Here is a 25,071-nt window from a genome sequence, read left to right as displayed (position 1 = left end):
ATATTTGAAAGTCTACCGTATAAAATAAATGTATAATAAGAAGGTTTAGTTTTTTCTTTGTGTGGTTCCTAAAAAAAACAGTAAACATAAATTAATAGAATTGTTCATCAGTATGGGATCTTAAGAAAGGGGTAGTTGAGTTAACATTTGCATTCCCTCTTTTTGATTTTTTTTCGCAATATAAGTAAAATGATGAATTATTTTTTTACTTGTAATTATTTCCATAGGCATTAAATGTCCTCTCATCACATTAGAACATTCCAATATACTGAGCCGAAGTATTAGATTTCCAGAAACAATTCAAGTAAAATGTAATAGTGGTTACCAGTTGAATGGATCGAGTAGTATACAGTGTACACAATCTGGTAACTGGAGTCCTTTACCTACATGTGATGGTATGATATATAATAAAACGTATTCCTTTACATGTTTATTCGTATAATATCTGTATCATTCTTATTCATAATGTCTACTTTTGGTCGAATTCAAGCATTGTACATGTCAAAGTCTGTTTAATATTTGTACAATCTTACACATCAAAATGGAAAAACAATTCAGAAATTTCAAGATCAAAGTACATTAAAATGACAAAAACGTAATATAAAAAAACCTGGAAACAGAGGCGATATTCAAAAAAAAATGTAGACTAAGTCTAAAGTTCGTTTCTGACTTTATTACATTTATTAACCTGACAAATGTTCTCTCCATCGTGGAATTTCGATAGGATTAAAGACTGTGGTTTCGTGGTAGATGTTCGACTTGAGTGTTTAAACACATTTTTTTGATCGATCCAAAGCCGAGTCAGACATAAGTCTGTAGAGTGAATAGTTATAAACACACTAAATAAGAAGATGCTAAGATACAGTTGGTCCCGAGTCAAAATAATTAGAGTGGCGTAGAATGTTTTCTTGTTGACTGTTGACATATTGAAAATTAGAAGAATCAAATCCCGTTATCGTGAAAATTCTTATCAGGTCATTCTCAGTTGATCAAAACTCGCTTTTCCGTCCTACCCTGCCTAAATTGAATTATAAAAAAAACGTTGATCAATGAATGCACCGATAGTACCTCAAAAATATTGCATTGCGTAGTCATCATGTTAGAATTTTGAATTTCTTTCAAAGCTGTATTTGAAACAAAGTTAGAATACAAATAGAATATAATTCAGTGTCAGTGTCATTGGTACGTAAGAAGAACATAAATATTTTAAAGTCTACTATATTAAATACATGTACAATTAGAAGGTTTAGTTTTTCTTTGTGTGGTCCCTAAAAAAACAGTATGTAAAATTTAATAGAATAGAATTGTTCATCAGTATCGGATCTTAAGAAATGGGTAGATGAGTTGGTAAATGGACTCCATCTCTTTGATAATATTGTGCAATATAAGTAAAATGATGAATTGTTTTCTACTTTTAATTATCTCCATAGGCAGTAAGTGTCCTCTCATCACATTAGAACATTCCAATGTACTGAGCCGAAGTATTAGATTTCCAGAAACAATTCAAGTAAAATGTAATAGTGGTTACCAGTTGAATGGATCGAGTAGTATACAGTGTACACAATCTGGTAACTGGAGTCCTTTACCTACATGTGATGGTATGATATATAATAAAACGTATTCCTTTACATGTTTATTCGTATAATATCTGTATCATTCTTATTCATAATGTCTACTTTTGGTCGAATTCAAGCATTGTACATGTCAAAGTCTGTTTAATATTGGTACAATCTTACACATCAAAATGGAAAAACAATTCAGAAATTTCAAGATCAAAGTACATTAAAATGACAAAAACGTAATATAAAAAAACCTGGAAACAGAGGCGATATTCAAAAAAAAAATGTAGACTAAGTCTAAAGTTCGTTTCTGACTTTATTACATTTATTAACCTGACAAATGTTCTCTCCATCGTGGAATTTCGATAGGATTAAAGACTGTGGTTTCGTGGTAGATGTTCGACTTGAGTGTTTGAACACATTTTTTTGATCGATCCAAAGCCGAGTCAGACATAAGTCTGCAGAGTGAATAGTTATAAACACACTAAATAAGAAGATGCTAAGATACAGTTGGTCCCGAGTCAAAATAATTAGAGTGGCGTAGAATGTTTTCTTGTTGACTGTTGACATATTGAAAATTAGAAGAATCAAATCCCGTTATCGTGAAAATTCTTATCAGGTCATTCTCAGTTGATCAAAACTCGCTTTTCCGTCCTACCCTGCCTAAATTGAATTATAAAAAAAACGTTGATCAATGAATGCACCGATAGTACCTCAAAAATATTGCATTGCGTAGTCATCATGTTAGAATTTTGAATTTCTTTCAAAGCTGTATTTGAAACAAAGTTAGAATACAAATAGAATATAATTCAGTGTCAGTGTCATTGATACGTAAGAAGAACATAAATATTTTAAAGTCTACTATATTAAATACATGTACAATTAGAAGGTTTAGTTTTTCTTTGTGTGGTCCCTAAAAAAACAGTATGTAAAATTTAATAGAATAGAATTGTTCATCAGTATCGGATCTTAAGAAATGGGTAGATGAGTTGGTAAATGGACTCCATCTCTTTGATAATATTGTGCAATATAAGTAAAATGATGAATTGTTTTCTACTTTTAATTATCTCCATAGGCAGTAAGTGTCCTCTCATCACATTAGAACATTCCAATGTACTGAGCCGAAGTATTAGATTTCCAGAAACAATTCAAGTAAAATGTAATAGTGGTTACCAGTTGAATGGATCGAGTAGTATACAGTGTACACAATCTGGTAACTGGAGTCTCTTACCTACATGTGATGGTATGATATATAATAAAACCTATTCCATTACATGTTTATTCGTATAATAGCTGTATCATTCTTATTCATAATGTCTACTTTTTGTCGAATTCAAACATTTAACATGTCAAAGTTTGTTTAATATTGGTACAATCTTAAACATCAAAATGGAAAAACAATTCAGAAATTTCAAGATCAAAATACATTGAAATGACCAAAATGTAATAAAAAACTGGAAACAGAGGCGATCTTCATAAAAATGTAAACAAAAACTAAAGTACGTTTCTGACTTTATTACATTTATTAACCTGACACATATTCTCTCAATGATGGAATTTGGCTAGAATTAAAGACTGAGGTTTCGTGGTAGATGTTCGACTCGAGTGTTTGAGGTCATTGTTTTGATCGATCCAAAGCCGAGTCAGACAAAAGTCTGTAGAGTGAATAGTTATAAACACACTATATAAGAAGATGCTACGATAAAGTTAGTCCCGTGTTAACATAATTAGAGTGGCGTAGAATGTTTTCTTGTTGACTGTTGACATATTGAAAATTAGCAGAATCAAATCCCGTTATCGTGAAAATTCTTAGCAGGTCATTCTCGATTGATCAAAACTCGCTTTTCCGTCCTACAATGCCTGAATTGAATTATTCAAAAAAAAAATGATTGACTTGAATTATTTACAAATTTAACATTGAGCAAACAAAGACGATCAGCATACAAAATGTTATCAAAAACTAAAATACATTCTTGCAACATCGTTCCAAATAAAAGCTTTTTGATATCTATGACATTATAGACACGATAGATGTAATTTGCTTTCAACATTCCACTCTTTGTTTGTGAATAAAGAGAAAATTATAGCTGTGGCCTTTTCCTTAAATAACATTCAACAAGAAGATAAACATATGAATGATATTATTCCAATACATGAACACATTTAACGAAAGAGAAATGTGAAGCGTACAAAGTCATATTACTAAGTTTCTGAAATTCGACTTGTTTGTCTTCGGTCATGACAAGAGGAATTTCTAATTGCTAGAATTTGAATTGTATTGTAATCCACACATAATCCGAAATTGCAAATCAGCGTCTTTACTATCTGTTTAAAAAAAAACAAGATAAGGCAAAAAATAATGACTCGATCAAAAAGTGTGCAGCATGGGTACATGTATGATAATACAGTTGAGATGAAACCGTTTATAAATGCAGGAAACTTGTTTTAGGAGTTTGTTATGTAGAACATTTGAACGGAATAAATAAATTCTAGTATAATAGTATGAATTCATCAAAATACCATCACAAACTCATGTACTCTGGTAGGTGAACTGATCCTGCTTCTTGAAAAACACCAGTATTTCCCGTTTATAATTAAACCCATTAGACGGAAAGGACATTTTTAGCTTCTGTGTTAATCAATGTGATTTTTTTTTAACTTCGGCATCGATGAAGATCATGAAATGATCTTAAAAAAAGTATTTGAAGTTCAACGGGGTGTTATATTGCCATGTCGATCAATATGTCGTGCCAATCTCGACAATAATAAGTTTTTTCCCCCCTCTTTGCATAGTTTTCCGTATAGATACAAAAAATGCGTGAATAATTTCTAAGCCACTTCTTCTACAAATGTAGCATATAACACATGATTTAACAATGCATGAAAATGGTCTTTATACATAAACTACGATTTGTTTATTTAGTTTGTTTTGATTACTAAAATGGAATGTGTGTGTGTGTGTGTGTTAAATGATAATCTGCTGAGATTTATATAATATATGTATTGTTTTTTAATAGGTGTTGAGTGCGAAATGATTACGGTAGAGCATTTAAATATATCGGGGTTAAGCGGTAAAAAAATTAGATATCCGGATTCCATACATGTCGATTGTGATGACGGTTATGAGTTGAATGGATCGAGTACTATACAGTGTACAAAATCTGGTGAATGGAGTAATAAGCCTGAATGCGTTGGTGATGGTGAGTAACATCTATATTTGACATGTACAAAATGACATAAAAAATGAATTCATACCATTTCTTATCAGCTAAATCGAATATATATATTGAATCAAATCGGATCGAAAAAGATCTTCTTTCCAACGTCGCAAAGTGGACTTCCTTTGTGTCATTTGCAGAAAACGATATAACCTTATTTGGTTTTATTTCTATCTTCAACTCATGTGTTTTGAATTATTTTAGCGAATGAAATATTGCGAGATAAGGGTTTATTTCTTGTTCGCGCTTCCGGTTATGGCTTCTAGGTTTTGGTTGAGTATTAAACATGTTTCAGAGTAATCAAGGGAACCAAGTTTATATCGGTAATTACAATAATGTAATCCAGGGACAAAGACCAGACATGGAAAACAAACGTACACAACCAAGAACATAAAGTAACTAAAATCATACATACAAAGTAACAAAAGCATATGAGCAACTCGGACTCCACAAAAAAAAAAAAAAACTGGGAGCATGGACCAGGTGCATCGATAGGTTAAACGTCTTCTGCTTTTCTAGAAACACCCACCGAGTTGCTTATGAAAAGTCAAATCCGGGCTAGACAAACGAGGAAAGGAAAATTATGATCCGTTGAATAAATGAGTTTGCATGGTGCAGATGGATACACCATAACGATCCGCGAGTTCATAAACTTCTGTTGTGATGACTTCAACCTTGTAGCAACATTACCCTGTTCCAGAAGCCTATTTTTTTAGAGTTTTAGCTGCGTAGTTTCAGCAAGCTCTGGCATAACGTATGAGTTGTAGTATGAACATTTCTTACGCAGGTGCTGAAGGGATGTTGCCACAGATGAAAGGAAATCTGACAATTTTGAATGAAAAGTCATCACATTCGTCGTAAAGTTTGGTCAATAGTTTTCCTTTACCATCTATTTCTAAGTGTAGGTCAAGATATGAGGCTGACTTCACAGTGTCTGTAGTATCCTTTATCTCTAGTTTTTTTTAGGAAGATGTGATGTATCAAATTCCCGAAATTAGGATTGTTTAAAGATAATACATCATCTTTATGGCGGAAACTGAGGGTAAAGGATATAGCTAAACGATATTCTATCTTTCGGATCAGATCAGCTATAATGTAAGCTTCATAAGAGTGAAGGAAAAGGTCAAAAAGTAAGGAGCACAATTTGTTCACTTTGGAATGCCGACCGATTGTTGAAAAACACGTTTCACCACACTGGACAAATATGTTGCGATTAAAAAAATTCCAGAATTGTGTAAACATCTTCCTCTGTATATTTGGAAGATGATTTGGAGTTATTTCTTACAAAGAATGAGGAATCTCTACCAAGAACTATCTATTTGTATCTAGGTGTACCATCTTTTGTTTTGGAAAACACAACGATATATAATGTTTTTAAGTCGGGATTTTAACTTAGTATGGGGAACAGAAGTATACAGTGTTGCAAAAACAGGTTTTAATGCTACTATATTCAGATAATAGTCTTGAACTGATTGTTTTCAAAAGATCTTTCGAATTTTTCAGGATCCACATTGAATTAATACCACTACGGGAGTAACAAATATTATGGTAGGACTGTAGACCCTCTTTGATATTCTTGACTATAAGTTTAAAGGTTTAAAAGAGGCTTGGTGGTACATTTTGCAAATCCAGCTATAAAAGGGTCTTTGTATGGATTCTTGTGGAGTTTAGGAATCCAGTAAATAGACGGTAAATCACAATCATCGTCCTTAGTAGAGAGACCAAAAGAGGATAGCACCGAATTATGGTTTTCCACAACCTCTTCTTTGGAGAGTGTGGTAGCAGTATAGGTCTTATCACTGCTTTTATTTTCTACGTCTACCTCTAATAATAAACATTGGACGTAAAACGTTTTGCAAACAAAAACAATGTTGTTTTGGGCTTTGTCTACTGGTACGACAACATATTTTTCATTTATAGTAGACAATGTTTTTGCTACATCAGTGTCTTTGAAAACCGATGTAGCCTTGGCACTCATTGACCTACTTAAAACTTGTATTCGTTTCAAAATTAAAGACCTCATGGCCTTTAACCACTTTGACAGAGAATCAATGTCTACTTGTGCTCGTTTTATCAATTTTTTTGCATGGTCCTCGATGGCATCCATAAGAACTTTAAAGTTATAATTCCAATTTATGGAGCGTGGTTCATGGTGCTTAGGACCTTTACAAATGATATTACGCAGAGATTCGTTTTCGATTATGGTAAAATCTCCTGTTACGATGTGACCAGAAGGACCATATTTAAATAGCGAGTTTTTGGAAGAACAGTCAGGTGGTTTAGCTTTAGTCCGTAATCTCAAATTATGCAATAGCCTTTTATAGTTGAAAATTTTGGATGCAATGGTTGAAGTATAGGAATATGAAATAATTGATATGGATTTGTCTTTGAATTATTGGGAAATTTTGTTGGTTACGTTTTTTTTTTTCTTTTTTTTTTTTTTTTGATGGAGGATGTTAGCCAAATTAATTGCATCTATACCTTTGTTGACAAAAGTTAATGGAAGACATGATCGTTTTGCTTCATCTTGACTTTTTACAAAAACTGGTTTACAGAGCCTGTGGAAATCAACATTCAAAATGATCATGATGATGGCATCAAGTCTGTATAATGATGAGGCGGGGTCAGGAAAAAGGAGTCGCAAGACTTGTTTAGCTCATAGTAATAAATTTGTCTCATATATATAGTTTTCCTATATTTCAGAATAATCATCCTCTCAATAGTTACATTCTATATCTCAATTCAAATAGTTAAAACATTTATCTACTTAAAACATTTTTCAGGTTTAACCTAGTTCTTCCAGAAAAGTGCATTAAAATAATTGATTTATGATTGAAGGCTGTATGAATTATCATAGACATTTTCATAAAAATATGTGTATATCTTGAGTGAAAAATGATACATTGCATCTTATCTAGCATTCGCTTTACTTTTCGAATCAGGTGTATACTAACAGAATCATGCATCATATATAGTTTAATGTGCATTCAATATTGCATATTAAGAGAAACATACCCGAACCGAGTATTTAACGATGGTATTTTAAGAGGCGGTCTTTTTCATGTGCCAATGTTTTGAGAACAGACCACACTGCTGCTGCACCTTAATGTATATGTGCTTAATATAAGTTCCTGATTTATATAATTTATAGAAAACATACTTAAATGATTGTTCAATAAAACGAAATTAATGTGTATCAATTTTCCATTTCGTCATGTTGACACCGTAGCTTTATCATCCATGTTTTTTCCTTGCGACTGAAATTCACTGCAGTTTAATATATGTTTTTTTGGCTGCTTTGACATTTATCAATACCGTGAAAAACATCTAAACCGAACTAGTATTGGCATGAGCAATTGCTTCAACAAAGGTTTCAACACTTTTTGTTTTAAAATACTTTTGTTAACATTTTAAAAATGTTATTAAAAATCCTACTACGCTATCCTTTTTTGACACTAGAAACCAAGACACTAAAAACAAACGCGTCTGTCTTTATATGGACAATTAAGGGATAATATTATAATTTGTTTTGCTTCAGCAAGGGGTTATCGCTAATAACTAGATAAGGTATATATTTTGCAGAGCGTTCGAATCCTTCTGAACACAGTTCTGGACCTGGGGCAGCTATAGGAGGAGGTATAACTGCAGCTGTTCTCGCTATTGTCATAGTAATAATTGTTGTTATTTTTATCAAAAGGTAGGAAATTGTAATTTTACCAAAATACGCGCCGCTTTAATCAAACAATAGGAAATCGATGTTCTGTGAAAGATGCCGTTCTAAGAAGTAGAAATGTAGAACCATCGACATTAGAATATATACGATATATCCTTTCTCGCTTTTTTTTTTTTTTTTTTTTAGACAATGTGCTTATCTTACAAAACATAAACTAAAATACTTCAATCAAGCAAGTATAGCTGAAGAGAATTGCGTGTTTATGAACATTTTATATCATATCTTGTCGTTGTTTGACCTCTTTGCACATTCACTATTCTTAGTTTACTGCATCCAAACCAAATCGAACAATTTCTTACCTCAATAGATCTCAAGCAGCTTAAAGAGTTGTATATGCTTTTATTTATTTATTCATTGTATGCCTTTGTTTTTGTTTATAGGAAAGATACTATTTTTTGTTTGTTTGTTTGTATGTTTTCCTTACTTCAATATTTACCGCAATTGATTTTTTTTTCTAATTGTTCCTTATTGTTGATGAATGATCGTTATAATGATTAGTAATTGGTTTTTTTTTTAAAAAGACAGCGTGGAAGTAAAACAAAAGAAGAACCCACCCCTTACAAACAACCGAACATAAACAAACACGAAAACAACGAATATTCTGAAATCAGACTATCAGGTATTTTCCTTTTCCCCATGTTTTTGTTACGCATGTACAACATGTATGATTAGTCTTTAATATAAAGCATGTGGAAACATGTACATGTTAATTATAGGTAAATAAAAACTGAAGGCTGATAATCGCAAAATTATTTTATCCAAACATCATAAAACATAAGCTGATATTTTGCGATGTTCAACTTTCACGAGTTTTATTTTTTTTTCTACGAGTCCTTAGGAATATTTTGGCCGATGGGCTATTGAGATATCATGAATTCTAGCAATAAGATATTAACAAAAAGGATAAACTAAACACAAAAACATGCTTTTTTCACTACAAGTTTGTATCTCATCGCCTATGGTATGATATTGCAAATATGTAGCCTTTCTGCAGGACGCTAAAACTACAAAATCCTGGAGAATAATTAATTACTACATGTGTTTAGTGGTTTATTTTTGGTACGACGATCGATTTTGTATTTTGTTTTATCGTTAGCTTATCCTTTCAATGCGTACACCATTATCTAATTTACATAAACATCAAATTCAGGCCTTGAATTAGTTGGAGACCATCATGATCCTTTACCTGCAATAAACATCTCTGGCAAAAATAGGACTTATAATAACGAACCAGATGAAGATGGTGGATACTATGATTTTACTGAAGGTCCTCAGATGTCAAAATCAGCTATACCCGTGAAGGAGTTTTATATCTATGTGGATAATGGCCGTGGTAAAGGAGGAAAACTTGAAGCTGAATTTTTGGTCTGTTTTGGTTACTTTGTTTTTTCTTCTTTTTGCGTCTTGTATTTAATGTAAGTTTCCGTTAAGAACGTGAAGACTATCAAAGGAGGTAGACCTAGGGTAAGGGACATAACTCATGAAATCAGTGATATGTTTGTATCCTATTTAATTTCACGAAAACCTTTCAAGCCTCTATCCGAAACAGAATGAAATCATTCCAAGTCAATTTGATGCTTACATGAGATAAATGTAAAATGATGATTACAAACGTTCCAATGATTTCTAAGAGTTGTGTCCCGTACCACCAAACCTCTTTCAAAACTTTTAACTTCTATACTCACAACTGTCAAAGAGGGTCTGCAGTCCATCTCCAACACTTGTTACTCCCGTAGTGGTATTAATTCAATGTGAATCCTGAAAAATTCGAATGGTCTTTTGGAAACAATTAGTTCAAGACTATTATCTGAATATAATAGCATTAAAACCTATGATTTTTCAACAGTGTATACTTCTTTTTCCCATACTCATTTAAAATCACGACTTGAAAAAATTATACATCATTGTTTTTTTCCGAAAAAGATGGTAAACCTAGAAACAAATATATAGTTCTTGGTAAAGATTCCTCATATTTTCTAAGAAATGATTCAAAATCATTTTCCAAATATACGGAGGAAGATGTTTACAAATTACTGGAATTTTTAATCGACAACACATTTGTCCAGTGTGGTGGACGTGTTTTTTTTAACAAACGGTCGGCATTGTAATGGGAACAAATTGTGCTCCTTTACTTGCTGACCTATTCCTTCACTCGTATGAGGCTGACTTCATAGCTGATCTGATCAGAAAGAAAAAATTATCGCTTGGCTAGTTCCTTCAATCTCAGTTTTCGCTATATAGATGACGTATTATCTTTAAACAATCCTAATTTCGGGGATTTGATACATCGCATCTACCCAAAAGAACTTGAGATAAAGGATACCACAGACACTGTGAATTCAGCCTCTTATCTTGACCTACACTTAGAAATCGATGGTAAAGGAAAACATTGACCAAACGTGATGACTTTTAATTCAGAATTGTCAACTTTCTTTTCATCTGTGGCAACATCCCTTCAGCACCTGCGTATGGAGTGTTCATATCGTATTCATAACTCATAACTCATACGTTATGCCAGAGATGCCAAAACTACGGAGACTTTTTGTATTGCACTAGACGTCTAATAAATAGGCTTCTGGAACAGGGTTATGTTGCTACAAGTCATCACTACAGAAGTTTTATGGTCGTCATCATGAACTCGTGGATCGTTATGGTGCATCCATCTGTACCTTGCAAACTGATTTATTAAACGGGTCATAGTTTTCCTTTCTTCTTTTTTCTACCCCGGACTTGACCTTTCATGAGCAACTCGGGGGTGTTTCTAGAAAAGCAAAAGACGCTTGACCTACCGGTGCACCTGATCAATGCTCCCAGTTTTTTGTGGAGTCTGAGTTGCTTATTTGCTTTTGTTACTTTGTATGTATAATTTTAGTTACTGTAGGTTCTTTGTTGTATATGTCTTTGTCCCTGGATTACATTCTTTTGATTAGAGCTATAACCTTGGTTCCTTTGATTACTCTTACCGTAGGTCTATCTCCTCAACTTCGATCTTGCAATCTGTTATACGGATTTGTTTAGTTGGACTATTTTATTTCACTATTACCTAGACCCCATTCAGTAATTTTGTCATAACCCTTCATAATAATCTTATGAATGACATGACCATGTTCAGGATAGGTACATAAAAAAGTTAAAATAGGATTAACAAAGATATTAGTGATATCTATCGGGGGAAGCAAATTTTATAACATGATATTAATTTTATGATTTGTAATATTTCTGACCTTCTGTCAAAATAGAACATCTAATTAAACTTTATAAACAACATTTGAGTAGAACGATTTGATTTCAAAACTTAGTGCAAGTAAGGCAGTTAGGAGCTTTAAAGGACAAGAGGATAGATAGAAAATAAAAAATTGTTTATCAGGGGGAAATATATAGAAAGTAATGAGCTTTATATTAGGAGGAAATATATCGAAAGTAAAAAGTTTAAAATCAGTTAAATAATAGATAAAATAATAAAATAATAGTAAAATGTTATATATCAGGAGAAAATACATGGAAAGTGTAGAGCTTTATCTCAAAAGAGATATATAGGCACTAAAGAGCCAAATAATAAAAGGAGATATATAATGTGTAGAGCAGTATATCAGGATCAGAAATTAAAGACCTTTATATAAAAATGAGATATATAGAAAGTCAAGAGCTGAATAGCAGATACAAGATTTTTAAAGAGATGAAAAAAATAATTTGCAGACCATGTAAATGCTGGTCAAATGTCTTATGATCAATACATGTTACTGTACCTGTTTAATCAACATATTCAACATTTCGGTATGTCCCTAAGAGCAGTTACAGTCCTTACATTTTAATAGCTTAACGAGAATAATACAATTATGACGCTTGTAATTACGTTTTAAGTGTGTGTCGTTTTGTTTTTGTTTGTTTGTATGTTTTGTCATTTATTTGTGTTGTTTTAGTTCGGAGTTTTTTATTTGTGTGTTTTTTTCTTGTTTTTATTTTGTTTTGTGATTAATTATTTTGTTTGCTTTTGTTCTTGTTTATTATTTGTTTCTGGTGTTAAGTCACTTTTCTCACATGTGCGAATTTAAAAGTTATTGATATTTTTTGAATAGCTGTGATGAGATTTGATGTGTTATAATTAAATGATATTTCAGAAATTGAAGACTGGTCTCCAATACCCAACAACAGCTGCACTAAAACCTGGAAACAAAATCAAAAATAAGTACAAAAATTTATTTGCATGTACGTATATTTTAAGTTTCTGATTAGAATATTAAAAAGCGTGGACTATATACGATATTAAAAAAAACGAAAAATTATCTCAATGTGAATATCGGTAAAATATTACAAAGCATCAAAACAAAAAAAGACAACCTAAATATATCAAAATCCAGAAAAAATAGCCGAAACGTGAAAAGGGAAATTGGTATTTTATTGTTTGTAGATATATATATATATATATATATATATATATATATATATATATATATATATATATATATATATATATATATATATTATAGATAACTGCTACTATAAAAGATGACGTTGAATCACTCATTGTTTAAAAAATATTTGTGTTACTAATAATAGTGATGTTATGACATTGATTATATTAACATTGTATCCGATAATGATTACATTACACAATTATGTTCAAAGCTATCAAATCTAATGTATCTTTTCACTTACAATTACCGATGCGTTGATAAATGTATGCAAATGTCCTAAAAATGTTGTTACAATTTTTTATTTTTACCTATTTAGAACTTTTGTTTTCTAAATAGTTAAGAGCCTTAATATATCGTAAATGAAAGAAACAACTATGTATTTGTCTGAAATTCATGTTAACTACAGTTTTGTGCATTTTTTTCACAGACGACGAAACTCGTGTTGTTCTTAACACAAACCTACAGCTAACGTCTGATTACATCAACGCGTCTTATATAAATGTAAGAAAAATAGTCGGTTTCTCTCTATAATTAATATATTTACTTTTAAATATGAACACGAATGTGAAATGAAAATAAATTTTGTGTTGTTTTCATTTTTGATTTGGTAAATTCCAAACTAAAGACGCGTTTAAGATTAAGGACGGTCTTTGTCGTGCATTTGTTAAAAATAAAATACGTTCATAATGGAAATAACAAAAAATCAGTACAAAAATACATGTAAGCTCTAGCTTTTATTTAAAAACTATTACATATTAGATTAAGCTTACAACGTTAACTACAAATTGACATTGATTCCTAAGAACTCTCTTCTCTTTTCAGACATAGTGCTTAATTGACAATTAGGAACGAAAAAAACACACACACAAAAGCATCTTTCTCAGCACTATGTCTGTCCATGAACAATATAACATGTAAGAGTACCCTCACCCAACATGTTTGCACAATAAACGAAAATAAAATGAAATCTCTCCCTCAAAGATTTTTACTTTGTAAGGCCCTACGTATATGTGCTTAAAACATACAGATTTTTGTTTAATTATGTGAACAAATGCAATTGTGTCTTCAATTTAGGGTTATGGACGTTTGAAACAGTATATTGCAGCGCAAGGTAAGTTATTAATTAATAACTGTTAGAAGTACAATTTCTCCTGCTTTGTAAAACACGCAAATATAACGTGTTGAACATAGTAATTGTCAGAAACAGATACAGATACAGACAGCTAAATTGGGGAAAAAAATGATGCACAATAGACCTTCACAAATAACATAGTTTAGATATATTTCCGTAAGCGTCAATTGCGAAGCAGACATACTTCGGTTAACAAAGGTGACGAAACACAACTTAATTTTAATGAGGTTTGAGTCAACATATAAAACCAATAATTTTACTAAAATCATAGATGTTTGATTTGTACCAATACTGTTCAAACAAATATTGTAGGCCCACAGGACAACACTGTCAATGAATTTTGGCAAATGGTTTGGCAGGTAGATTGTGGCAAAATAGTAATGTTGACTAAAGTTTTTGAGGAAGCCAAGGTACTGTTTTAATAATTCAAATCAAATAGTACTCATTTTAAATATTTGTGTGTAGTCAATAAATGAATGAGCATTTTAATAGCTTTACTTCTTTCTTTATTGAATCTCACACTACGGGATTATAAAAAAAAGTGCATTGATATTTAGGTACGTCTGTTAATTTGTACGTCTGTACGACTTTGTAATGTGAATGGATGTAATGATGCGTGCTCTTGTATCCTTTACAGGTGGTAGCACATTTTGTCAAGGTCATAAGCGATTTTAAGCACATTTCTGTACAGAGAGAATTTCAATATTTAGTATAAAGAAATCGTAATCCATGTAGCACATGAAAACACTCAAAAGTATTGTTTTGCTTACTGTTCCCTTTCCTTATCATGTTTATGTATTTCATGCGGATACAATATATGATTCGCTTTAGCAAAAATGCAACCACTACTGGCCGGAAGCTGTTGGAAAATCAAATGATTTTGATGGCATTGTGGTAACATTGATGAAAGAGGATATTTATTCAGATTTCACTATCAGGCATATCAAACTGCAAAGGGTAAACAATATATTTGATCATAATAATAATTTCACAGTGTAATTGTATTTATTTCGGCTTGTTTATGCTGATGTGCGCGTTTTCTATACGACGATGTAGAATAGTCCATGTCTTGTAGACGTCAGTATTGTATTAACACTAGGTATTTAGTTTAATTTAACCCTCTCCTTTGTAATTGACCTAATCACATTTAGATTGTTAAAACTTTACTGCAAATTGCTGTACAAGTGATGTGATATACAGCTGAGTAAAACACGATGTTGGCAATTTTGGTATAATACAGCACTAAAAATGTTTGTAGTTCATTAAATGCAGCGAAACTGTCCCATGACATTTTGTTTAGTAATTTAAACACTGCAAAAAGTCATTTGACATAAATGTAAACTTCAATAGTAATACACCACTACATAAAATAATATTACTTCAAAGGCAACTAAAACAAAACAATGCATTTAAGATCAATGCAGACAAATTAAAGTCTAACGTCTGTACGTTTGAGTTACTGAATACAGAGCAAATATTAGGCAATATCCAAACCAAAAAAAAAACGCATATGAATGAGCTTTCTTCGTGAGCCCACTAAACCAAGTTATCTAGATACAATGTACATATTTCAAACTATTTCTAATATCTTGTTACCAGGAAAGAACAAGGAAGACCGTCATACAGTTCCATTTTACTGCTTGGCCAGACAAAGATGTACCGAAATATTCATCTTCTCTCGTACATTTCCGACAGAAGGTTAACTCGAAAGAAAATTCAGCAAAAGGCCCAGTAATCGTTCATTGCAGGTGCAAGTATAGAATTTGGTTTAGAATGATAATATGAGTGTATGTGTCTCAAATATGGAATACTTAGACGATTTATGAACTTGATTACTTTTTTTTAATTAAGTGTTATTATGTTCATATCTATTTTCCGTAACGGTTGGAATACAGGAAGAAGTAATTGTAATATCAGAATCCCCTCATTTCAGAGAATCTGTGTTTTATACAGTATGCTGAAAATAAATGACATTTATTTCTTAATCAATTTATTTTACATTTTTAAAGTGCTGGAATTGGTAGAACAGGGACATATATAGCTCTTGATTACGCAGTAACCGAGGCCAAGGAAGTGGGCTATGTTGATGTATTTCGTTGTGTTGAGACGTTGAGGAGACAGAGAGTTAACATGGTCCAGACCGCTGTAAGTAAAATTTACTACTTGACAAAGTGTTCTTTGGCCAGTGCAAACATGTTGTCGTTATGTGATTTCAGGGTATTTAAGAAAATCATTTCAATGTGAATTAAACGTCAAGTAAACAAATTTTTCATATGTATAATAACTCATCTGTCAATGAAAGATTTGAGTGGCTTGTCTTTTTGTTTTGATTGTTCGTTCGTTCGTTTGTTCTGCGTTTGTTTTGTTTTGTTTCTGTTTTTTGGTATTTTTGTTGATGTTTTGTTTTTTGTTTTTTGTTTTTTGTTTTTTTTTTTTTTTTGAATTACTTTTTTCTTTAGTTTCTCTGTTTTTTTTTGTTTGTTTGTTTGGCTTGGTCTTAATTATCATTTACTCTTTATATTCACTTTCAAAGCAATTGCTGTACAATTTTTGCATTGATATTGGTTGAGATTTGGGGACTGATTAAATATTGTCATAATAGCGCCAGTACGTATTCCTTCACGATGCTGTCTTAGAAGCACTGGTGTGTCCTTACACTGGGACCCCTACCAAAGATTTCCCTGGTGTATACAAGGATCTGCTGAAGTTTGATTCTACAAAAAAGAAGCATAAATTACACATCGAATATGATGTAAGTACATTATGCTTGATATGGGAATCAAGGCAATATATGAAGATCTGAATATTAACGCTATCACGTAAGGCAAAAATGTTGTGTGTAACTTTGTTTTTATGTTTGACTTTACCAATAACGATCAAAATAAATTGAGATGATGATAACATATAAAAAAAACAAAATAACTTATCAAAATTAAGCTATTCTTATCAATTTCATTAAGTAAAGCTTTATTTCAATAATATAGCTGATGACATCACTCTCACAGAAACATGACGAAGATGATTTTGATAAAGGAAAAAATGTTGAAAACAAGAAAAAAAATAGATACACTAATATTATTCCAGGTATTCATTTCTTTAATGACAGAGATAATTTTTGTTGCCGTTATTTTTTTTAACTAACGCTTATTTTCATTCTTTTTTTTGTTTCGAAGGAGTAGGAAGAAAAACTTTGTTTTCCAATTGCTCATTAAATTTGTTTCAAAAGGCTTTCTCTAATGTATTGAACTTATTATAATTTTGCACCGTCAGGATGCTTAACACTGTATCAGTAAATGAAACATAAGTTTGATTCGACCTCCATTGATATTACTCATTACTCATTTATAGTTGAATCAGAAATGCCACGTTTGATATCACCTGTTGAAGGCCATAATGAATATATCAATGCTGTTTTCCTGCCGGTAAGGTGTACATGTGCATACGTCTATTATAAACTACGGTTAAAAATCTCCATTTTAATAAGAATTAAGAATTTATGAAATGTGAAAGTCGTTAAGCACGATCATTAGCATTCGAGATATTTCTTGCAAATAGTGCTACACAGCAAAAGAAATCAATCAAATTATAGTGCAAGTTTAATAAGTTCCATCCAATAAAAATAAAATATACAAAATAAAGATTCCTCTTACAGTGTACGTGTTTAACCCGCATTTGTGTTAAGCGAGTTCTTTTGTAAAAAAAAAAAAGAAAAAAAAAGCACATAGTTAAGGACTAGTTAAAGTCTTTATTTTTGTATAAATATGACTTATACGATGAGTATAGTGTGTCAAATGTTACTCAAGCAAATTAGAAAGTAATAAATGACTACGCATTTCCCGAATTAGTAACAGGATTATATGATATGATCAGCTTCTCTTCAGCACACCAAACTCGCATGTCACGATACAAAACCAATTTAAAGACAACTAAACAATAATAGCCCTTATTGAATTGACATGTGTTTTCATAGTCTAAGTAAATATTGTTCGTCAATTATCTTGTGTTTTCTACGATATCAACATCTTCAATAGCGTATCTTCGTAAAACATTACAGGGCTACAAAAGCAGCCGAGCGTTTGTTGTGACTCAGATGCCAATGGAAAACACGGTTATAGATTTCTGGAGGCTTGTGTATGATTATGGGATTTCAGTCATTGTTATGCTGAACACTGACCATGAAGAAAAGGTAAAAAGTGTTATTATATGAAACAAATATGTTTCTTCAGCATTTGTATGACACTATGCTTTCCACGCAGCTTTGGTTTTTCTTTGGAATTCCATCTATACATAACAGCTCTTTAGATTTCGTAGGAAGTATTTTAATTTGATTTTTTTATGTATAATGAAAAGTGTATTAATGTATTCAGTAAAACAAAAATACACTGTAAATATGTAAAAACACTTTGTAAAATACTACATAATGTTTCATTTATAGAAGAGTAATTAAGGGAACCAAGGTTATAGCGGCAATCAAAAAAATGTAATCCAGGTACAAAGACCAGACATGGGAAATAGACAAAAAAAGAACATAAAGTAAATTCATAAATACAAAGTAACAAAAGCAAAGGAGCAACTCGAACTCCACTAAAACCTGGGAGCATGGACCAGGTGTACCGATAGGTTAAGCGTCCTCTGCTTTTCTACAAACAACCCCCGAGTTGCTCATAAAAACTCAAGTCCGTGGTAGACAAACGAGGAAAGGAAAACTATGACCCGTTGGTTGAATAAATCAGTTTTCATGGCGCAGATCGATATACTATTACCATCCATGAGTTTATGATGACTATCATAAAACTTTTGTAGTGATGACTTCAATCTTGTAGCAACATAACCCTGTTCCAGAAGCCTATTTGTTAGAGTTCTATCGCGATACAAAAGGTCTGTGTAGTTTCGGCAAGCTCTGGCATAACGTATAAGTTGTAAATGAACACTCCATACGCAGGTGCTGAAGGGATGTTGCCACATATGAAAGAAAAATTGACAATTCTGAATGAAATGTCACCACGTTTGTTGTTAAGTTTGGTCAATAGTTTTCCTTTACCATCGATTTCTAAGTGTAGGTCAAGATATGAGACTGACTTCACAGTGTCTGTAGTATCCTTTATCTCAAGTTCTTTGGGGTAGATGTAATGTATCAAATCCCCGAAATTAGGATTCTTTATAGATAATACATCATATATATAGCGGAAACTGAGATCAAAGGATCTAGCTAAACGATATTATTTCCTATATAGAAGAAAACATACGATAATGTTAATCTTAATGTTGGGTAGATGTAATGCTACCGCGGGTGAGTTGATGGTGCAATTATTTTACAGGATGTGTACTGGCCTAAGCAGAAGGATGATAAATTAGATTTAGGACCATTTGAAATAAAGCAGAAAAACCTAACAAGGAAGAAATATTACGTCATGATGGAGCTTTGTTTAACTTCTAATCAAGTACGTTTTTTTTTTACTGTTTGTATATTGTAATGATTATTGAGTAGTCCATTGAATGGCAAATAAACTGACAAACATGGTAGACATGTTATATCTGATACCGTTAATTGGGTTATCACTGAGATGAATTTTTATGCCAATCAAAACCAAAAACAAAAAAACAAAAAAAAAACAAATAAAATCAAGTAAACATTTACACAAGGCTTACTTATTAGTGTTTTACTTTGTTCCGCCAACTTAAGAAACGGCGTTTTTGTTTTTGCCCAACAATAGTTATATTTTGCAACCTTCAGAATAAGACACCATTCAATTGCACTGCTGGAAAGAATGTGTCTGCAATGTGAACAAACGTCTTTCATTAATTAGGTTTCATGCACCGTTATGGCGTATCCATCTGCACCATGATTTGTGCAAATGGTCTATTTTTTTCCTTTCCTCTACCCTGGATTTGACTTTTTATGAGCAAGTCGGTGGGTGTTTTAAGATAAGCTAAGGGAGATGACCCTAACGTTGTACCTGGTCAATGCTCTCAGTTTTTAGTTGCTTATTTATTTTGCATGTTTTATTTCTGGTTATTTTATGTTTGTTGTTATTCATGTCTTGTCCTTGTCCCTGGAACATTCTTTTGATTTCTGTTAGACTTTTGGTTCCCTTGATTACTCTTTTGTGTTACCAAAAGTTTGTCACTTTTTGATTATGGTGCAAAGCAATAATCATGAAATATTTCACTTGCATTTGAGACGATGCATCTCCTATATTTATGTTATGGTTAAAGGCTGAAATCTCCCCTTTAAAACATTTTAATACGATATTACTTTGTACCATTCTACCAAATAAATTGACATTGAAATGAACGGTTCCGAAATATTTTGCAAATTAAATGTTAACAGATTAACAAAATTGTATGTTGCTATAGAGCATTTCTAGGATTGCTGAAACTGTATAACTTGACTATAGAATACTGAGAGTAATTGCCTGAGGAGGACATGAATCAATGTTAACATAAGGGTGTATAAGACATGGCAATAAATGCACATCTGCTCATTTTATAAAATTATTATTAGCTTTGATTTGAAGACAGCAGAACAAGAAATTATATTTTTGATCTTATATTTTGGTAACTTTTAAGGAACAAAAAAGAGTGACCCTTTTCCAACAAATATTCTGGAATGATGGAGACACCGTACCAGGCGACATCGAAGATTTCTTCGCATTAATTACTGATATAGAGGAGGCACGTGGAAGGGAAAGTGGAGAAGGCCCACTTCTTGTCCATTGCCTGTAAGTAAGCAAGAATTCATTGTATATTTCAAACATGTCTTTAAATCAAGAGCACTCTTTATAAAGTTTGATATAACAGGAATATACTTTGTTTTCGTTTAAAGAAAGAAAAAATGAAAATGCGTAAATGAAAGTACAAAAATAAACATATTGAATGTAAGCATGATTACACGTGTTTCAGGAAATAACGCCAATCAGCAACACCAAAAATAAATGCATTGAAGGATTTACATCAGTTAATACACAATTTTAAAGAAAAAGTCATAAACAAACTAACGGGCTTTCGATGATACTAGGAAGGTTGCCAAAGCCTCTGAAGTATTTTGATTCTTTTTTTCAATTTAATATTAACAACCCAACGTTATCATTCAATCAAGTCTGATCAATTATCTAGCCAACACATGCGGTGACTTTGATTCAATTAGCTATGACTTCCGATTCGATGTAATCCCGTATCTTAACAAAATAATAAAGATAAAGAATCGATATACAACGCTGAAATATTTGGTCGATTTGATACTGGTATGCATGAACCTTTAACAACGACATAATTATATCAAACTGATTTCTTTTAAGAATCGAATAGATTTCAATGTATTGGACTTTAGATAAGAGTTATCCTTATAAAATTATAGAAATGGGTGTGACAAGAGTGGTCTATACTGTGTTATGTCCACTATTATTGAAAAGATGAGGATTGAGCAGGATGTAGACATAAATCACACCATCAAACAGATGAGGAACAGGAGACCTCAAATTATATCAAACTATGTAAGTGGTCAGAAAACAAGTACAATCGTGCTGTTATCTTTAACTAAGCGATAGGGAACCGAAGACCTCAAATTATATATAAGTATTTTAAGTGCAGCGAGAACGTGAACACGTCAATTGAAATAAATACACAAAAGACATTTTTAGTGATTAAACAAAAAAAAAACAAAAGACAATTTATAACACCATTATTATGTAAAAAAATAACTAACCACACATATGCACATATTTTTTTCACTATTGCACAAAAGAAAAAAAAACAATAATCACGGATCAATACTTTACATCAATATTAGAATGTAAACTGAAATATCATGGTAGTAAAAATAGCAAGCTGCATAGCAATTCAGGTACCTAATACATCCTGTAAACGAAACAATACAAACATAAATATGTATATCTTTTGGCTAATTTGTATAGTAAATTCGGTCCACATTAACGATATCTTGTGTTTCAATTGTTGACAATTTGATAAATTGTTCTTCAAAAATAAAAAAAAAAGAAAACAACTTTAATAATACAGTTTAAAAAAATGTGAATTTATTTCCATATATATATAATTAAAAGATGCATATGATTTGCGCCTATTTTAGGAGCAATATCGTTTCCTGTATGAAGCTGTCATTGAATACTTGAAACAGTTTGAGACCTACGCCAACTTCAGTTAACAGTTCTAATGAAAAAAAAACACAAAATGTAAAACATTGTTAGTTAACAAAATAATATTTGCTTTACATTGTATATATATTATGTTTTGTTATTAACATATCAACAAGTGGATTTTCACTTTTTGTTTAATGTAATCATGTGTTATCATTGTGATTATTTTTTGTTTTGTTTTAATGTTCATTCCATTAACTTAGTTGCCACATGATTTACACTTTTGGTTTTGCCTATATAAATATACACAATAGTTTCAAAATGTAAGAAAGCTTTGACTATAATGGATGATATTTTTAGTATGCCTTATAGATGATAATAGAAAATTACAATTCTCAAAAAATGTATGACAACACAAGCCATATTGTAAAAAAGGTAAAATAAATAGTTGCAATTAGAATATAAAGTAATGATGCTTCTTCTTTTAAAAACATTAAATTAATATTTTGTTTTTATTACATGTAGTCTGTCATATATTGACATAAGGAAAAACTATTTTTGAATCTTTGAATTAACCTTGTGTTTTGTAAATGCCTTTTCAATACCACAATGATTTTAATGTTAATGAAAATACAGATCTCATGGTCATTTTACAATTTACTCATCAAGGTTTATTTAAGTAAATGCAATGTAATTGTACTTGTTTGATCAATTTATGTCTACCAAATATCTTGGATCCACGCAATAGCTGTTCTCAATATTGAACATTGATAACTGTTCTAACATGACGTGATACAAAGAACTTTAAACCACAGTCATTGTGAAATGTGATTACTACATGACCAACATCCCGTGCACCACATAGACTGCGTTTATTCAAAAATATGAAGGAAGTAGTCATGTTAGAATCGAAATAAATCACGAAAACTCCATTGTATTATTGTGTTACAACTGTCATCCATGTCGTTACTTAACCGCTAGCCGTTAATGTTGTTATAAAACCCTTTGCTATCGTCAGGAGTAACACAAAGCAGCATGATTGGCAAGCCTGTGTGCTAAGTCCATGACAACAATGGAGTTTCCGTAATGTATTCTTTAATTATACCATTTTGAAACACATGTAGAAGTATATTATTAATAAAAGTAAATAATTGTCCCAAACCCATGCAATTTAAAATACTACATTTTGCTTTACCTTTCAATAATGTTATCATTATAGATTTGTTTCATGTGCAGTGCATAATAAAGCAGCATAAATACTAGTGTCTGATATTCAAAAGTATATAGTCATATGTTCGGCGGAAAAAATAAGGTGTGCAGGTGCTTGTGTAAGTTCTAGTATTCACTTGTTACTTTTATTACATTTAGTTTAACAGTATATTATCACCACCTTAGCTCACAATATAACTTGAATTTACACTTACATATCAGATCTAAGAAGAAACAAAACTGGAAACGACGGGAGAGACTCAAACACGACAAAGCTAGGATCACCCAAAGGACATCTCATAAAAAAAAATAAAACACTGTATAAAACAAATTACCAAAACATACACAGAAAAACCAACAGCTAGGACTCATAAAATTTAGGGTTAAATGATGTAAAAGCAATTTCGAAAAAAAAAATAAATACCTCTGCTAGTTTCAGGTCAAGTCCATTGAATTGGGAATAAAATCTATAACACAGGTTAAGGTCGCGTATCATTATCCCTAGTAGTTAAATATGTCATTCTTACGAATGCAGATCTTTTAAATGGCGACTTTATTCGATGAACATAACATATCATTTCCAAAGTGACTGTTTGTTTGCCGTCTTGAGAAAGTGATTATACATGTATACACTTAGAAAAATGCTGGCAATCAGCATTTGATGTATTCAATACATAAATAATATATCGCTATACTTTGTATGTAGCAATGTGAGTTTCCTTTACAGTTCATCCATTGATGAAACGCATTCAAAAATCGAAAATAGATAAAGTGATTTTATCAGTTGCTTAAGTATTTATATGCAAAATTATCCGGGTCTCTCATTTTTAGTGAACGCTCGAAACACCCAAAATGAAATTTTAACATATATTCTTCCCCATTTCGATGAAACGACAAAACTCTTTCTGATATAAGTTGCCAGTTTGAAAGGGGTAACCGCATTTACATTTACATTTACCTCTCCAGGCAATTGCATGAAGATACATGTACAACGATTACTGTACCATGGCCACCACAGAGTAGTTTTTTTCTCAAAAAAGCTTCATTGTATAATAAAGGAACACAGAGTAGAAATCCCGATAATAGGGTGAGACTTTCATGATTCACTGAAAACAATAGATAGTGCTAATTCTTGAAATACACAACCAGTAAAACATTTAAAGAATTAATGAAAACTAATAAATTAATAGACCTGTGGCAGCATTCTAATGAAAAAGGACCGACAATATTCATAACGCCCCCCAAAAAAACGCGGCTGTTATTAACAAGAAACGATTTTATCCCCTGATATAATGCTTTAAATAAAAACGGCCATTGTAAACGTAACTGCTCATCTCAGTGTGTTTATGAAATTCAAATCAAACTCAGCTGATAAAGTTGAAGATTACTAGAAATTAAAAAAAAACAGGGCAAGAAGAAACATAATATATAATTTAACAAACACCCTTATTGTAAAATATTTTAATGATGATACTAATTTATAAGATATAAAAACAATATGGGAAATTTTTTAACTTCAAGTGAAATAACTTACTTTAGAATCTTTAGAATATTGTAATTAAATAAGGGAAAAAGGGAAATATTGATATAGCTAAAAAAATAAAACTTAATTTGAATTCAAAAGATAGGCGTAAACGTTCCGTTAGTGAATTAGATAGGAAAACAGGAACTGGAAACGTAGAAAATGAATAAACACGCACGGTATCGTGCAT

The 25,071-nt window shown here is 31.6% G+C and overlaps 1 protein-coding gene across 1 annotated transcript in view; it reads left to right on the top strand.

Moving 5' to 3' along the window:
* The window catches only part of LOC148605219 (uncharacterized), a 36,552-nt gene extending 13,061 nt beyond the window's left edge, over nt 1-23,491 (top strand). Inside the window, exons 6-27 of the mRNA XM_088547977.1 lie at nt 228-395; nt 1,431-1,598; nt 2,635-2,802; nt 4,577-4,759; nt 8,360-8,474; nt 9,032-9,129; nt 9,661-9,875; nt 12,629-12,716; nt 13,353-13,426; nt 14,000-14,036; nt 14,370-14,467; nt 14,889-15,014; nt 15,657-15,805; nt 16,067-16,202; nt 16,660-16,809; nt 17,042-17,141; nt 17,406-17,479; nt 18,112-18,243; nt 19,376-19,498; nt 20,628-20,779; nt 21,415-21,550; nt 22,144-23,491. Of these exons, the coding sequence (XP_088404103.1) occupies nt 228-395; nt 1,431-1,598; nt 2,635-2,802; nt 4,577-4,759; nt 8,360-8,474; nt 9,032-9,129; nt 9,661-9,875; nt 12,629-12,716; nt 13,353-13,426; nt 14,000-14,036; nt 14,370-14,467; nt 14,889-15,014; nt 15,657-15,805; nt 16,067-16,202; nt 16,660-16,809; nt 17,042-17,141; nt 17,406-17,479; nt 18,112-18,243; nt 19,376-19,498; nt 20,628-20,779; nt 21,415-21,550; nt 22,144-22,218 (2,765 nt within the window). The 3' untranslated portion in view covers nt 22,219-23,491. The remainder of the gene's footprint in view (nt 1-227; nt 396-1,430; nt 1,599-2,634; nt 2,803-4,576; nt 4,760-8,359; nt 8,475-9,031; nt 9,130-9,660; nt 9,876-12,628; nt 12,717-13,352; nt 13,427-13,999; nt 14,037-14,369; nt 14,468-14,888; nt 15,015-15,656; nt 15,806-16,066; nt 16,203-16,659; nt 16,810-17,041; nt 17,142-17,405; nt 17,480-18,111; nt 18,244-19,375; nt 19,499-20,627; nt 20,780-21,414; nt 21,551-22,143) is intronic.
* Nucleotides 23,492-25,071: the final 1,580 nt, after the last annotated feature.

Source organism: Perna viridis, chromosome 10 (genome assembly GCF_037379345.1).
Source record: "Perna viridis isolate PV_CMFRI_1.1 ecotype Kerala chromosome 10, ASM3737934v1, whole genome shotgun sequence".
NCBI classification, from domain to species: Eukaryota; Metazoa; Mollusca; class Bivalvia; order Mytilida; family Mytilidae; genus Perna; species Perna viridis.
Note: the sequence above shows the minus strand (reverse complement) of the source record. Positions and strands in the feature narration are given on the sequence as shown.